The sequence below is a fragment of the Carcharhinus amblyrhynchos genome, chromosome 14 (genome assembly GCF_965287045.1).
Source record: "Carcharhinus amblyrhynchos chromosome 14, sCarAmb.v2.hapA, whole genome shotgun sequence".
Lineage (NCBI taxonomy): Eukaryota > Metazoa > Chordata > Chondrichthyes > Carcharhiniformes > Carcharhinidae > Carcharhinus > Carcharhinus amblyrhynchos.
In genome coordinates this window covers 16,119,069-16,137,191 of record NC_137337.1, presented here as the reverse complement: position 1 = coordinate 16,137,191, position 18,123 = coordinate 16,119,069, and the positions used below count along the sequence as shown (strand labels likewise).

The window sequence follows — 18,123 nt, the reverse complement described above, 5'->3', positions numbered from 1 at the left end:
TTCTTATGTTCTTAAGGCATTTGGCATGTTTGGTTTTATTGGTTAGAACGTTGAATACAGGAGTTGGGACATCTTATTGAAGTTATACAAGGCAGTGGTAAGGCCATACTTGGAATACTGTGTACAGTTCTGGTCACCCTTCTAAAAAGAATATCATTAAATTAGAAAGAGTGCAGAAAAGATTTACTAGGATGCTACCGGGACTTGATGGTTTGAGTTATAAGGAGAGACTGAGTAGAATGGGACTTTTTCCCCTGGAGCGCAGGAGACTCAAGGGTAATCTTACAGAGGTCTATAAAATAATGAGGGTCATAGGTCAGTTAGATAGTCAACATCTTTTTCCAAAGGTAGGGAAGCCTAAAACTAGAGGGTTCAAGGTGAGAGGGAAGAGATACAAAAGGGTCCAGAGAGGCAATGTTTTCACACAGAGGGTGGTGGTGAGTATCTGGAAAAAGCTGCCAGAAGCAGTAGTAGAGGTGGGTACAATTTTGTCTTTTAAAAAGCAGTTAGACAGTTACAAGAGTAAGATGGCTATAATGGGATATGGGCAAATGTGGGCAATTGAGACTAGTTTTGGTGTTTAAAAAAAGGGGCACGTGGACAAGTTGGGCCAAAGGGCATGTTTCCATGCTGTAAATCTCTATGACTCGATGACTCAACTGATATCCCTCAGCTAGAATGCATAAATGTGGATTCTAGGTGGGGAGAATGAATGGGCTGACTCTCAATGGTTTCGTACAAGGTAACCCACTGTAATTGGAACCCATTGAAGTGTACCAAGTTCTATGCCAATTCTGTGAGGAGACAAATGGCAGAAAAAGGAGGTTAAAAAAAACAGAAACTCCTTCAATAGCCATGCTATATTTCATAGGTGCACTTATCTTTTCAGTACACTAGGAATTTTACCAATACACTTTGAGCTATTTCAACTTAAATAGTACAATCATCAAAATTGGTCTTGTTCCTAGTTGATTCAGGGGTGAGCTGTTATTCTTGCCACTGTGAATACTGTCAAGTACACCAAACAATTTTGCAAAGATAGTAGCTCACGTTAAATAGTTACTTGTTGATCAACCTTTGCCCACTTACTGTCTCACCCATTGGTTCCTTGTCCAAGTCCAGTCTGACCAATGAATGGTTTAGCCTCAGTGCGAGAGATAGGGCCATCAGACCTCCAGTTCTAATTCTGTTCTTTCGCAGATCCAGCCTTAGGATCCCAGAACTCTCTGCTATAAACTCAGCCACAGCTATGGCACCTAAAGATTAACAAAAAGACAAATTAATGGAGCTGATATTCTATGTCCTGGAACATATTCAGAACATTAGAACCTATTACCATAATGAACAAAGAGTAAAATACTATAGATGCTGGAAGCCTGAAACAAAGTGCTGGATTCTCTAACCTCGCACGCAGCCAGGATTGTCCAGTCCCACTGCAGTCTCGTTGGCATGGCGTGAACAGCGGGAGAATTCCAGCTAAAATTGGAAGAGGCTGGAGCTATTCAACGGGTCAGATGTCATCTATTAGAACCATGGAAAAGTTACAACACAGAAGGAGAACATTCAACCTACCTTATCCATGCCAGTCCAAGGACACCTAGGTGCCCTTTCTAATCCCACCTTACTGCAATTGTCCCATAACCATGGAGCGGCACTGTGGTACAGTTGTTAACCCTGCTGTCCGTCACAGTGCCAGGGTCTCAGGTTCAATTCCGACCTCGGGTCACTACCTGTGTGGAGTTTGCACTTTCTCCCCCTGTCTGCGTGGGTTTTCTCCGGGTGCTCCATTTTCCTCCCACAGTCCAAAAATGTGCTGGGTTAGGATGATTGGCCATGTTAAATTGACCCTAGTGCCAGGGGATTAACAGGATAAATATGTGGGGTTCTGAGAATAGAGCCTAGGTGGGATTGTAGTTGTTATAGACTTGATGGGCTGAATGGCCTCCTTTTGTACTGTAGGGATTCTATGACTGTAACCCTGTAGCTTACAGCACTAACGGTGCAGACCCAGATACTTTTGAAAAGAGTTTAGGGCCTTTGCCTCCACCACCAACTCTGGCAGTGAATGCCAGACATCCACCACACTTTTAATAGAAAAGTTTTCCCTCGTGTTCCCTCTACACCTACAGCCACTTCTCTTGTATCTATGTACCCTGGTTCTAGAACTTTATCCTATCCATTCTCTTCCCCTCATAATTTTGTACACATATATCAAGTTGCCCCTCAGCCTTCTTTATTCCAAGGAAGATAACCCCAACCCGTCCAATCTTTCCTCATAGTTACACTTTTCTAGCTTTGACAGTATTCTCATAAACCTCCTCTGCATTCTCTATACAGCAATTACATCCTTCCTGTAATATGAGGTGACCAGAACTGCACACAATACTCCAGTTGTGGTCTCACCAGTATTGAGGAAACATGAGAGAGTTAACATTACAGGTATAAAACCTTTTATTCTGCAGGAATACTTTACACATGTAATGTCAACAATCTTGTGTTTTTTCACTGCATGGACTAGAGTTGTGCTGAGTATCTCCGGTCTTTCTATTTTTGTTACTCTTTAAAAGTCACATTCTGAAAAGTTCATAACAAATGACTCAATATGCTGGCATGAAATTCTTCTGTCCTTTATTTGCATAAAGCACTTAACCCATTCATTTTAAACTAAGTCGTGTTGTAGTTACAATCATGGATAGAATAATTTCAAATGAATGCATCCCCAAAAAGGAAATAGGGGAATTTAAACCTCTTAATATCTTAAAAATGCTGCATATTCCCCATTTAAAAAGTTAAGAGTAAACTATAGACTGAGAACGGGCTGTCGCTACTTGATTCAAGCCAGGAGGTAAGATTCAAACTGGCTGGACTGGTTTTCAATAATAATCCATGGTGAGGCAGCTTGATTCCAAGCAGAACGTCACCTATTTTAAGATCTGTGCACAGATAGGAACATAGGAATAAGGAGCAGAAGAAGGCAATTCAGCCCTTCGAGCCTGCTCTGTCATTCAATCAGATCTTGGCTGACCTTTTCCTGTCTTAAATCCACCTCCCCACCTGTTTCCCATATCCCTTTAACCTGTTTTTTTTTAAATCAGAAATATATCTATCTCCTTCTTGAAATTATTTAATGATTCAGACTACTGCGCTATGGGGCAACGAGTTCCACAAATTCACCACCCTCTGCGAGAAGTAGTTCCTCCTCAGTTTTAAATCTACCGCCTCTCAAACTATACCTGTGACCTCTTGTTCTAGATTGCCCTACAGGGGGAAACATTTTGTTTACGTTTACTTCATCAATCCATTTTAGAATTTTATATACCTCCATCAGTTCCCCCTCATCCTTCTAAACTCCAGTGAGTATAAGCCCAAACTGCATAATCTCTCCTCAGACATCAACCCCTTCATCTCCAGAATCAATCTAGTGATGCTCCTCTGAACCGCCTCCAAAGCCACCGCATCCTTCCTCAAATAAGGAGGCTATGACTAGGCACAATTCTCCAGGTGTGGTCTCACCAACGCCCTCTCCAATTACAACAACACTTCTCTACTTTTATACCCCAATCCTTCTGCAATAAATGCTAACATTCCATTTGTTATTTTTATTACATGCTGCACCTGCATACCGACTTTCTGTGATTCATGAACAAAGTCACCCAGGTCCCTCTGCCCGGATGCATCTTGAATCCACTTTCCATTTAAATAATAATTTGCCTTTCTATATCTTTAGCCAAAATGGATAACTCCATTGGTCAAATTTTGGCCCATTTCCCCTAGCCTATCTATATCAGTCTATAAAATCTTCATCTCCTCTTGACTGCCTGATTTGCCACGTATTTTAGTACCATCTGCAAATTTTGCTATGTTGCACTCTATCCCTACGTGCAGACCATTTATATAGATTGCAAATGGTTGAGGTCCGAGGACCGACCCCTACAGCACCCTACTGTTTGCCAGTTAGAAAAGGACCCATTTATCTTGACCCCCTACCTTTGGTCAGTCAGCCCATCCACAATCCAATCTAATATTCTGCCCCAATCCCCTGCAACCTCACCTTCTGGATCAGTCTTTTATGCGGCACCTTGTCAAATGTCTTCTGAAAGTCTCAGTATACAGGTTCAAGTCATAGACAGCTCTGGTACCCAATCCCTATTCCTATTGGTGAGAACGCAATCTCCCTGTAAGTTGCATGACCAGTAGTACAGTAATACAGTAAACTAAACATTCCCTGGCAAATCGTGGACAAGTCAGTCCTTTAAGTTACTGTACATGTGTGGCCACACAAAAATAAATACACATTTAAATGAACCAGTCACACACTATAAAAAAAAGTAAATTAGTAGGCACATTAATCAGAATGCAGTTTGTCCTCTGCATTCCAAAATTATGTGTTGTCAACAGTTTTTGCATCCAAATTCCCTGAATCCAAGTTTTTAAAAGTGAAAAACAGCTAAATAATTTGAACAAATGTATATTCAGCATTTGTAAATGTGAGTGTTGCTTCCTTATAGGTTTTGGCCAGAGACAAGTGTAACTTATAATGTGAACCAATATATCATAGAGGCAGAGAAATTAAAGCCTACGCACTTGATAGTTCTTCATATATGAAGATGTAGTTAAGGCTGTTAGATTCTAGGTTAGGGGATGGCCGAGTGGTATTATCACTTAGACTATTAATCCAGAAACTCAGCTAATGCTCTGGGGACCCAAGTTCGAATCCCGCCACGGCAGATGGAATTCAATAAAAATATCTGGAAATTAGAATCCACTGATGATCATGAAACCATTGTGGATTGTTGGAAAAACCCATCTGGGAAGGAAATTTGCCGTCCTTAGCCTACATGTGATTCCAGAGCCACAGCAGGTTGACTCTCATCTGCCTTCCGAAATGGCCTCAGTTCAACGGCAGTTAGGGACGGGCAATAAATGCTGGCCAGCCAGCAACACCCATGTCCCAAAAATGAATGAAAAAAATTCTTCTAGCCCTACATGTGGCCTAGCTTAATATTCACTCGCCCAAATTTTGTAAACACTCTTACCTCTGATCTCTGTGATGAGAGCTTTAACTCTTTTGATGTGCAATTGCTTGAAGAGTAGTGTTTTGAGGAGAATGACATAAAGATTTGTGCACATGCATTGGTTGAATTTAAAGCTGAAATATCATGAAAGATTTTTGAAATATGCAATTATTTTAAAAATCTATGTTATTAAAAACCAGGTAATTAACTCTCATGGAGATGTTTCACCATAGTCCAGATTAATTTTTCAGAGCCAGATCTATTGCTCTGCAGTAATTATTACTCAGTTTGGGGTTAAAAACCTGGTTACATGTCACTGAACAAAGAATATGGGTGTGATCTTGCATGCCATTCAGGCTACACTACTGCTGCAGCAAAGTTGGAGAATTTAGCACCCAGCCAAATCTCCATTCATTGCAGTGGGATGGGAAAATCCTGCAAAGTGGACGAGGGTAAAATTCCGATCAACATCTTTATGGAAGTTCTAAAAGTGATGCCACATCAAGTGATGCCATTGATTGCTGGTTCTGGGGATTCCTCTGTACAGGATGTGTCAGAGCAGTGATTGACAGGGTGTAACTTCAGGATTCCAGTTTCAATCTCAGCTTGTGTTAAACCCTAATGTTCAGGTCAGATGCAAAGGGAAATGACAGTCAACGTTGACTGATGACTTTCAAGCACATTCCACGAGACTGCAGCACACCCCCTAGTAGCTCCCCCTCCCTACCACCTTGCAAACTTCATACAGCATTCCTAGATGTTACCTTCACAAGTTATTGCTGTCGCTGCCAGTCCTAAACGTATAACTGATCGATTCGCTATCAGTGCTTCTTTAAGTCTATGGATTCCTTCATTGCGGAGTGGATTACGACCTAGATTCAGCGTTTCCAGAGAAGTTAAATGAGGCTAAAAGGGAAATGATACAGAATGTTAAAACTGTGCTATACCTTCAGTCAGACAAATACTTGCTGCCAACTCAGATAGTTGAGCTTTGCCAGTGCAAAATCCAGAGAAAGTATTACCAAAGGGCAAAATACTGCAGAAAGTGTGAAATACAATCGGAAAATGTTGGAAGTACTTAGTGGATTAGGTAGGGCCAAAAGGTATTCCTGTTTCAGGTCAGGCACAATTCTGTTTCAAAAACAGAAAGTGCTGGAAAAACTCAGCAGGTCCAACAGTATCTGTGGTGAGAAAATAGAGTCAAAGGTTGGCTCTATTCTCTTTCCACAGGTACTGTCAGACCTGCTGAGTTTCTCCAGCATTTTCTGTTTTTGTTTCAGACTCCAGCATCCACAGTATTTTGCCTTTACACAAGATCTGTTCCTTTGGGCTGCACCACAGTGGTGAGAAAGATGCTTTACACTGCAACGTCGTGGTGTGTTCTGCTAGTTTCCACCATTGGGAGCTGCCAAAGCATTGATACGGCTGACGAACAGCACTGAATGGTGGCGATCAGGTATTGTACCAGTTCATCATTAGGTAGGACCAGGAAAGCAAGGATTTCAAAACTGCCACCAACTCAGAAGGGACATCTCCAACTTGACAGGGACGGGAAGGAACAGTCAGCAAAAACAGGGCTGGAAAAGCGGTGCAAAAACCCTAATGTACACACTGTCGCGAGTTTAGAAGCTTTGTTTTAAATCAGTTTTGCAGGCCACAGAGGAGAGTGTCGGGGAGAAAAAAGATTCACCCAGCGCCTGGGGCTGGGAACCACTGCTGCACAAACAAGCTTATGAAACATGTAACATCAGGTAAAGATCACACTACAGGAGACAACACTTCAGTTATTACTGTCTCAACACTAACAAAACAACTCTGCTTACAGCATATAGCAAATAACAAAATCAAGCCTCCCCCTGAGTACACTGCAGTTCTGTTGTTGCCAAGTCGCCCCCTCTTAATGTCAGGCCTGGCAACTCCACCCAGCTGTCTCTCTCCTGTCATCAGGACTGTTTCGACAAAGAAAACACCCAAATATCATTTGAAATAGTCAGTTCAAAACCAAGCCTTTAAATTACTTTGTGAATTAAAATAAAAGGTGTGATCACAAGACGTATTCATCTGAAATACACACTTACCATTTTAGCGGAGGCATTGACCCACTTAAAATAAGCGTCTAAGCCCATTATCTCACGCTGTAATTATTCAATCCCCCCTCCCCTCCACTCTCATTTTCTTCTTTTTGAAGACACTGAGTCATGTAGGAATTTCAGGTTCCAATCACCTCACCCACCTCATGTTTAAGCATAGACGATGAACAACTGCGAGTGACAGAGGGAGCTTATGGTCACCACCGTTGATCTTCTCCTAACCTCTGAATCTTCTCCTCACCCCCTGTCCGCACGTGAAGGCTTTCTTGCAGGGGGTCACTGGATGGCATTTAAGACATTTCTCCTTCCTAACTCAGTAGCTCCTAACTGCTCCATGACTTCTGTTGCAGTTGGCATCAACCAATTTAGCACAGATAATGGAACCAGCTCTAAATGTCCTTGTCCTAGAATCCTACTGTGTGGAAGGAGGCCATTTGGCCCACCGAGTCAGCACTGACCACAATCCCACCCAGCCCTTACCCCTACATCTCCATGCATTAAGCCTAGCTAGCCCACCTGACACTAAGGGGCAATTTAGCATGGCCAATCCACCTAACTTGCACATCTTTGGACTGTGGGAAGAAACTGGAGCACCTGGAGGAAACTCATGCAGACACAGAGAGGATGTGCAAACTCCACACATACAATGACCCAAGCTGGGAATTGAGCCCAAGTCCCTGGCGCTGTGAGGCAGCTGTGCTACCATATCACTGCATGTCGACATTGCTCACCACACCATGCAGAAATGCACTCACTAAGCCATGGGGTAGCTCCCAACAATAATTCTCCTTGTTCTTTGGTTTGTAAAATCGATATGAATGAAGGGATTTTCTTTAAATAAAAAGAACTTGCCAGGTCCGTTATTGCTTGGATTGTCAACAAAAGAAAGTAAATGCCAGCATTAAATGATGCCTCACTGGAACACTTAAAGTGACGTATAATTAATGAAGTACTTTTGAAGTGTAACCACTGTTTTGATTTAGGAAACAGTGCAGTCAGTTTGCACACAGCAAACTCCCATTAACATCAACGTGATAACATTTTAGCGAAATGGAGGCAGAATACTGCAGATGCAGGAAATCTGAAATAAAAATATTTCAATTACATTACTAGAGGGATGAACACTGGCCCAGGACAGTGTGGAGAGCTCCCCTGCCTTTCTTCAGAATGGCACCCTGAGATTTCTAACATTCACCCAAGATGGCATGATGGAATCTTGCTTTAACTGGTCATCACCAAAGCCTGCCAGGGAACCCAAATTCCATTCCATCGTCAGAGGTGGGGGTTTTCACTGAAAAAGGGTAGCATGGTAGCACAGTGGTTAGCACTGCTGCTTCACAACTCCAGGGACCTGGGTTCAATTCCCGGCTCGGGTCACTGTCTGTATGGAGTTTGCACATTCTCCTCGTGTCTGCATGGGTTTCCTCCAGGTGCTCCAGTTTCCTCCCACAGTCCAAAGATGTGCAGGTTAGGTTGATTGGCCATGTTTAAAAAAAATTGCCCATAGTGTCCTGAGCTGAGTAGGTTAGAGGGACGAGTGGGTAAATATGTAGGGATATGGAGGTGGGATTGTGGTCAGTGCAGACTCAATAGGCTGAATGGCCTCTTTCTGTACTGTAGGGTTCTATGATTCTATGATTGCACAATGGTCAGTACCATTTGTGAACCCAACACTTCTTCAACACTACACATGAGTCCCAAGAGCAGGTTATAAACCCACTAACTTCTATCACAAATACAAGTGTGCTACCAACTGAGCCACAGCTGACAACACATTACACACCATCTTGCCCAACTGCTTGTAACATTTTTCCCTGATTTCTCTCTCCCGTCACAGAGCTTTATTTGCTCAGAGCGCATGTTGGGATTTGAGGATGGAGATTACTGTGTTCACTTTGTGGACGGCATTTGATTTTGATTTGATTTGATTTATTATTGTCACATGCATTTATACAGCACGTTGTATGAGCTCAGGGCTTCAGAATCTTTACAGCCATCGAAGTACTGCTGTTGCAATGTACAAAACCTACGAACAGTAAGGTAATAATATTGCATTTGATTTGATTTATTATTGTCACATGCATTCGGATATAGTGAAAAGTATTATTTCTTGCATGCGTACAGACAAAACATACTTTACATAGAGAAGGAAAGGATAGGGTGCAGAATGTAGTCTTACAGTAACAGCTAAGGTGTAGAGAAAGGTTAACTTAACACGAGGTAGGTTGATTCAAAAGTCTGATGGCAGCAGGGAAGAAGCTGTTCTTGAGTTGGTTGGTATATGTCCTTTGTATCTTTTTCCCAAAGGAAGAAGGTGGAAGGGGGAAGATCCATGGGGTCGTTAATTATGCTGGCTATTTTTCCGAAGCGTGCATGAAGTCAGAATTAATAAATGGGAAGCTGATTTGAGTGGAATGGGAAAATTCACCCCTTTGATGTCTCTGGCAGAGAGTTTTAGATCACCACCAGCTTTTGGGTTAAAAGTTTTTTCCTCACATCTGCTCTAAATGTCCTGTCCATTACCTTAAATCTATTCTCCCTGGTCATTGATCCCTCCACCAAGGGGAAAAGTTCTTTACTTCATCTAGGCCCCTCATAATTTTCTCAATCATGTATCTCCTCGGTCTCTTCTGCTCCAAGGAAAACAAGCCCAGGCTATCCAACCTCTCCTCATAACTAAAACACTGCAGCCCAGGCAGCATAAGACCATAAGATGATAAGGCATAGGAGCAGAATTAGACCACTCATCCCATCAAGACTGCTCTGTCATTCAATCATGGCTGATTTTTTTTCATCTCTTGCCTTTTTTCCATAATCCCTGATTCCCTTATTAATCAAGAACCTACCTGTCTTTGTCTTAAAGACACTCAATAACCTAGCCTCCACAGCCTTCTACAGCAAAGAATTCCACAGATTCACCACTCTCTAGGTGAAGAAATCCCTCCCCATCTCTGTTTTAAAGGATCATCCTTTTAGTCTGAGGTTGTGCCCTCTGGTTCTAGTTTTTCCTACTAGTGGAAACATCCTCTCCACGTCCACTCTATCCAGGCCTTGCAGCATTCCGTAAGTTTCAATAATATCCCCCTTCATCCTTCTAAATTCCAAAAGGTACAGACCCAAAGCCCTCAATCGTGCCTCAAACGATGAACTCTTCATTCCAGGGATCATTCTTGTGAACCTCCTCTGGACCCTTTCTAAGGCCAGCACAACCTTCTTTAGATATGGGACCCAAAACTGCTCCCAATACTCCAAATGGAGTCTGACCAGAGCCCTATACAGCCTCAAAAGTACATCCCTGCTCTTGTATTTTAGCCCTCTCGACATGAATGCTCACATTTCATTTGCGTTCCTAACTGCCGACTGAACCTGCACACTAGCCTTAAGAGAATCTTGAACAAGGACCCCAAGTCCCTTTGTGCTTCTAATTTCCTAAGCATTTTCCCATTTAGAAAATAGTCTATGCCTCCATTCCTCCTTCCAAAGTGCATAATTTCACACTTTTCCACATTGTCTTCCATCTGCCACTTCTCTTACATTTTTTAATACCTTTTTTAAACATGCTGTTAAACCTCCTTTGCTTCTTTTCCAGTGCTATCACATCCTTCCTATCATTTGGATTCTGGAATTACACACAATAATCTAGCTGTGGCCTAACTAATTTTTTATATAATTCCAGCATACTTCCCTGCTCTTAAACTCTATGCCTTGGCTAATAAAGGCATGTGCGCGGTATGCCTTCTTACCCACTTTATCCACTTTTCCTGATACCTTAATAACTGATGTACGTGCATACCAAGGTCGCCCTGATCCTTGGTGCTTTCCAGGGAGCCTGCCATTCATTATGTGTTCCCTTGTCTTGTTTGCCTTGTCCAAGTGCGTTCTCTCACACTTATCCGGATTGAGTTACATTTGTCACTGATCAACTGACCTGACCAGCCTGTCTATATCCTCCTGTCTTCCAAGACTATCATCTACACAATTTACAACCCTAGAACCCTTAATGTAAAACAATTTAGGATGTTCCTTTATCCTACCTGCCTGTAATCTTTCATGTTCCAATTTTGCTCTCCTAATTTCCTTTTTAAGTTCCGCCTTGAATATTTTATGTTCCCCTAGGTCTTCTGCAGTTTTGAGCCCTTGATGATTGCCATAAACCTCTCTTTTTCTCTTTATCCCCCATTATTCAGGGTTCACTGGATTTATTGACAGCCCACCCTTTTTCTTTATTGGAACATGTTGGCCCTGCACTCTCCCTGTTCACTCTTGAATACACCCCATTGTGCCATCACAGATTTACCTAGAGGTGTCTGCTCTCAGTCCACTCTGGCCAAATCATATCAGACCTTGTTAACATCGATTCTCCCACAGTTTAGAACTTTGATTTCAGGTCCATCCTTGCCCTATTGCTCCATAACGACCTTTGAATCCATAAAAGTGTGCTTCGGGAACACTAAATCGGAAAATTAATCCCGTTCCTGGAGGGTGCAAAATATCCTGGGTCCAAATTCAAGAAAAACTTGGGAAAATTCTTCCTGATTCTATGGGCTAAAGTTTCCTATCCCCCCCTGCCAAGGGGAACCATCACTGATTGTATTCGTAGCCGGCGGAACGCGGACCATGCAAAGGGGCGTTGAACTCAGGCTAGAATTTCCAGCTTCGGGGCGAGAGCGACTGGAAAATCCCACCCAATGTGCTAACAAAACGAACACTAATGCACGCTGGCTGAACATAACTAACCCCTGTGCAGTCTGGTATTCTACAATGTCCTTCTTACTCAGGGACTTTTCGGGAAAAAATACTTCAGATGAAACACAGCTTACAAGATTTTCTTTCCAGCCTGGCTATTTAAAAGTTTGTTTAGATGATATAATGATATATTAGCACAGTGTTTGTGTTTTCTATAGGGAAGGGGGGGGGAGGAAGGGTAAACCAGACTTTTCTGTCTTGGGCATTAATTGGAAAAAAGAGGTTTTGAATAATTATTTTTGTGCACTAAATTACCACTCTAGAACTAATTACAGACATCTAATTTGCATTAAACTGGTACATGCGGAATATTTTGCTTTTGTGAGCAGCGATCGGCTCAGATTTACAGCCTATTTTCAGTGCCTAACTTCTGAAAGCTGGGCTGTGCCGGCAGAAATTTAGCTCAAACCAAGAGATTAGGAATAGATAAATAGTTACCAATTCATAGCATCACAACGCTGCATGTTTATGGTACCCATGCGCCCAGGACAATAATTTGGACTTTTATCATTTCTCCAACCGAATGATATGGTATTTTGTTTTAGTCACGTAATTCCCTCCACCCCCCAAATGCTTACAACCTTGTATTTTCCTGTTATATTCTCGGGATAACTGTAGTCATCCTTGGTGTCAGCAGGTGCCCTAGCCCGCCTGTGGTGGAGACTCATCAAACCATCCCTTCTGCTGTAAACAGAGCCTCCCTAATTGAATATATATTTATATATATGGAATGAAAAGGAAACTGCAAATGCTGGAAATTAAAATGAAACCAGTAAATGTTGGGGATACCGAACAGAACCTTCAGCATTAGGCAGACATTTTGGATGAAGGACTGCCGTTTTACTTACCCACACAATATCGGGCCCTGACTTTCCCCCTCATGCCGCAGCTTTCCAATGCTGTTACCAACACCACCACCCCCCCTTCCCCCCGCCCCCCCACCATCATTTAGTGTGAGTTGATAGAATGTGGTGAGGACATTAGCACACCAGAAGCCTTGGTTACCAATGCCTGCATCCTTTACCAACGAGAATTTTAAAAAATAAGAAATAAATCGAGGAATAATGGCAAAGAAGAGTGAAGTAAAGTCAAATCTGCTACTGGAAGAAAAACGAAGAGGGTGAATGAAAGATTGGATAAAGAGTGATAGAAAAAAAGACGGAAAGATGGGGAAATTAAAACACTTAATAATTAAATTTTGGAAGCTTCTAACACAAGGTGCTATTTTTAAAAATTCATTCATGGGATGTGGGTATCGAGATCTAGGTCAGAATTAATTGCCCATCCCTAATTACCCTTGTGAAGATGCAGGTGAGTACCTTCTTGAACTACTGAAGCCCATGTGATGTATGTGTACCCACAATGCAATTGGGAAGGGAGTTCCAGGATCTTGGCCCACCAACAATGAAGCAATAACAATATATTTCTAAGTCAGGATGGAGAATGACTTGAAGGGGAACTTCCAGGTAGTGGTCATCTGATGTGTCTGCTGCCCTTGTCCTTCTAGATGGTAGCAGTCAAGGATTTGGAAGTGCTGTCGAATGAGCCTTGGTGAGTTCCTCCAGTGCATCATATGGTACACACTGCTGCCTCTGTTTGTCAGTGGTGGAGGGAGTGAATGTTTGTGGATGGGGTGCCAATCAATGGGGTTGCTTTGTCCTGGATGGTTTTGAGCTTCTCGAGTGTTGTTGGAGCTGCACTCATCGAGATAGGTGGAGAATCGTCCATCACAGTCTTGACTTGTGCCTTGTAGGTGATGGACAGGCTTTGGGGCGTCAGGAGGTGAGTTATTCTCCACAGAATTCCCAGATTCTGACCTGTTCTTTTAGCCACAATATTCAATATGACAAGTCCAGCTCAGTTCATGGTCGATGGTAACTCAAGGATGTCAATAGTGGGGGATTCAGTGATAGCACTGCCATTGAATATCGAGGGGAGATGGTAAGATTCTCTCTTGTTGGACACGGCCATTGCTTGGCACTTGTGTAGCATGAATGTCAGTTTCCACTTGCCAGTTGAAGCCTAAATGGTATCTAGATCTTATTACATATGGACACAGACTTCCTCAGTATTGGAGGAATCACAAATGATGCTGACTATCCCCACCTCTGACCTTATGTTGGGGTCAAGTTTGGGTTCCCTAGCGGAAACCCAAACTGAGCGTCAGTGGGCAGGTTATTGCCATTTGATAACACTGTTGTCGACCCCTTCTGCTGATGATCTAGAAAATGTTACTATCTGTACATCTGAAATTCCACAGTTCTATTTCTTCCCTGCCGAAGACAGGACAGGTTGATTGTTACACCCATCATATCTTCTTTAACCCTGGGATATTGTCTATGTTTTTCCCTCTCAGCTCACCTTCGTATTCTCAGGAAGACAGAGTTGGAATCATTGCCAATTTTTGAAAAACCTCTCAATTTTCAGGGCTTGCTTTGTGAGGTGTCTTCTATTCTATTGCCATCCTCACCCTAAGCCATTCATTTAGTAAGGACCATGTGGAATGTATCATCCAGTTTAGGAGCTCGCATATGCAAAAAGGTCAATCCCAGAAGCTTCGATCGGGTCGACTGTTGCCAGCTTAGAGTGGAACACTCACCTACCTTCACCACAGGAAAATAACCTATCAATCATATCATGTGTGGTTTGCTCAAGCTTCCAGCACTGCAAAGTATAATTTTCTTTCCTTGTGGTTCCAGAAATTGAGCCAAATGCCCACAATTGCTAGAGTGGGAACAAGTTCACTGTTGACCACATCTAGATTAATAACAACACACTTCACTGACTAACCAAGATAGACGTAGCAAGTAGCAGAAACACACCACATGAATAACAGAAGAATTGCTTCAATCAAGAAAATTGGGCGTTACATTTTGGAAATGTGCCATAATTCCATTTCTCCCTGAGAAAATGGCCTGAGAGACAAAGGTATTTATTTATTTTTCAGTGTCACAAGTAGGTTTACATTAACACTGTGATAAAGTAATGAAAATCCACACTGTTCGGGTACACTGAGGGAAAATTCACAGTCTTTTCGGACTGTGGGAGGAAACCGAAGCACCAGAGGAAACCCACGCAGACACAGGGAGAATGTGCAGACAAATGGTGACCCAAGCTGGGAAACAAATCTGGGCTCCTGGCACTGTGAGGCAGCAGTGCTAACCACTCCACCAATGTGTTACCTTTAGACAAGACCTTCTGGGATAAGAAGACACCAAAAAAGGACTGCATGTATTTTTAAAGATGTCCATAACTAGCGAAAGGATCAAATGGCTAAGAAAATGGCAAATCTTGATGGAACAGGGAAGGACAGAGTTGTTCACTTGAACAACACATACAGGTAAACCTGATCAAACTGATGATCAGCACAACAAAACCATTCTGGCAATAGATACTTCAGTTTTCCACAGGTAGTAGTAGCAGTCTTGCTTCTGAGGCAGAAGATCAACAGTAGTCATGATGTGGAGATGCCGGCGTTGGACTGGGGTAAACACAGTAAGAAGTCTGACAACACCAGGTTTAAGTCCAACCAATTTATCTGATAGTAAACCTCGAAAGCTTGTGAGTTTACTATCAAATAAATTGGTTGGACTTAAACCTGGTGTTGTCAGACTTCTTACAGAAGATCAACACCAGAGAGTTTGAAGGGTGCAACTGTGAAGGAATGATTCACTACTAAGAGCATCATCTTTTAGGTGAAGTATTAATCAAAGTTGCCGATTATCTAATTCAGGTCAATGTTAAAAATCCCACAATTTTTGCTGCTATTGACATAAAATAACAGCCAAAAATTATTAATCAGTAACTCATCTCAGTGCTGTCTGTGGTACATTTTGCATGGCTTGTCCTTGCATCCACAATCTACTATAACTGGCATATGCAGTGAAGAGATAAAAAAAAGTTCCAATTCTTATTTTAATTCTGAGTAAATATCTAGGACAATTAAAGCATCCAATCCATATCTCTTCTCCTACTGATTGTAATAGTATTGTGCATTGGTAAGGCATTTAATTATAGTTCAAGAGTTTTTCTGGTAACACCTATCACCTCATTTAGTGATTAAGAAAATTATACATGGATTTTTGTGAGCTAAGATAGTTGCACCTGGAATGTAGAAGCAGTGGGCTTGATGGACCGAAAGAACTTAACCCATTGCAAAATGATCTTCTTATGAAAGAGAAATTGTGGCAGTTGGAGAAAGAGATATTTTCTGTTTTAGTGTTCTTAGTCACATTAAAGTTCTTCTTACTAATGTGACTAATAAGTGACAGATGCAATATAGAAAAAGTAATACTTAGATTCCATATTATGACATTCCTAATAGTTAATCCATGTGGGAGCAAGTTCCACATTTTCATCACTCTCTAGATAAATAAATTTATTCTGAATTCTTTATTTAATTTCTTAGTGACTCCTTGAAACTGAACACTTCCAGTTTGGCTCTTCCTCATGAATGGAAAGACTCTTTGTCAGTCTTTATCAGAACTTTTAATAACTACAACAATTGCTTTTAGGTCACCCCTCATTCTTTATTCAAGAGAGAAGCAACATTGAACATATTTCCTATTGCATTAATATTTGTCAGTACATTGGACATTTTATTTGAATGGAACCAATATTTGCATATGTGACAGCATGATGCCTAAAGTGAGGCCTATTTCTCTTACAACTTTTACTGGTGTTCTATTGGTATTAATCTGTGTAAATGGGAACATATACTATCTAATAAAATAGAAACCCTCTGTGTGTAATACACAGGACATAATTTTAACTCATTCAAAATCCTTCCGTTTGCACAGGATTAAAATCAGGCCCACAAAGGTATTATTCTGCTGTTGAGGTTAGACTTGTTCTCTGAAGGTAACAACAATAACTGCTATTAAGCTAAAAATAATAAAGTTAATTCAGAGGTCAATCACTGTATTGAGGCTCCACATTAGAATGCTGACACTACTTTGTTTCATGAAACAATGGGTGGAATGTTGCCAGCACTTCTGCCCGAGCTCCATATGATCCCGGCCAAGGCCAATGGAGAATGCTGTTCTCCGATCCTCCCCGGAATCGGGATTGGCATGCCAGTAAAATTCCGGTCGATGATTCATTAACCAATTGCTTAAGATCAAGTAAGAAGCTGCAGATACCCTGGGACAGATTTTCCTTTCCAGTGCGTACCCTGAGGAGCTTGTTCCAAGTTCAGACAGAACCTACTCACAACTTGTGGCAAGCAAGGAAAGGAAAGCTCTCAGGATGGCTTCCATTAAAGTAATAATGTGCCATATTTCGGCTGATGGGAAACAATGTTTCATCCTCTTTTGCTCATTATTTGACTTAGTTTGTTAAACAAATTCTCATAAAGTCTTAATTGAGCACATCTGCTGCATGTGATCGTCATTCGCAGAGTGTTGTAAGTGCGCTAATTATACAAAGAGAAAAACACAGCACTGCAAACTTAAGTATAAATAAATGTTACCCGGGAGACCTTTGAACTTGAGTATCGAGTTACACATGTGAAGAGACAGGAGGACATTTTTATATTCAGCAACAGTGGAGAGAGGTGAGTAAAATGCTTAGAGTCAAAGAAGTACATTTTTAATCTTGGCAATCCAGCTTCTACTGTACCTTGGATTTTGTTTTGTTTTTAACAAAAGAGCTCAATAAGTTTCAATATTTGGACCAGGTGGGTCTGATATTCTGCAGCTCCAGGTATATTATACCAGTTACCAGGTGGAAACGGAGGAGAGTCTTGTCTTCTTGGGATTTTTTTACCTGTGGTTATGCATGGTGGCACAGTGGTTAGCAGTGCTGCCTCACAGCGCCAGGCACCCAGGTTCAATTCCTGGCCACACTGTCTGTGTGGAGCCTGCACGTTCTCCCCATGTCTGCGTGAGTTTCGTCCGGATGCTCCCTTTCCCTCCCACAGTTCGAAAGACGTGCTGGTTAGGGTGCATTGGCCATGCTAAATTCTCCCTCAGTGTACCCGAACTGGCGCCAGAGCATGGTGACTGGGGGATTTTCACAGTAATTTCATTGCAGTGTAAGCCTAATGGGACACTAGGAAATAAACTTCAACACTTTAAACCGCTATATAGTTCAGAGTTTATTACATACACATGTGTAGGCAAGTCCTTCTGTATCATGGACATCTCTACACTATCAAAACAATTTGAGGTGAACCTCTTATTTTCTCTGTCTACTTCTCTGACTGGGAACTTCATTTTAACGTCTCCTTGTCCTCTCGCCTATTTTTGTTTCAATCTCTCCCTGTCTCTCTT

General features: G+C 41.8%; 1 protein-coding gene across 1 annotated transcript in view; it reads right to left on the bottom strand.

Moving 5' to 3' along the window:
* Window positions 1–18,123, bottom strand: part of LOC145352351 (protein phosphatase 1 regulatory subunit 37) — a 185,825-nt gene that overhangs the window by 90,537 nt on the left and 77,165 nt on the right. Inside the window, exons 10-11 of the mRNA XM_080202105.1 lie at window positions 5,780–5,921; window positions 1,090–1,256 (exon numbers count right to left, since the gene is read on the bottom strand). Of these exons, the coding sequence (XP_080058231.1) occupies window positions 1,090–1,256; window positions 5,780–5,921 (309 nt within the window). The remainder of the gene's footprint in view (window positions 1–1,089; window positions 1,257–5,779; window positions 5,922–18,123) is intronic.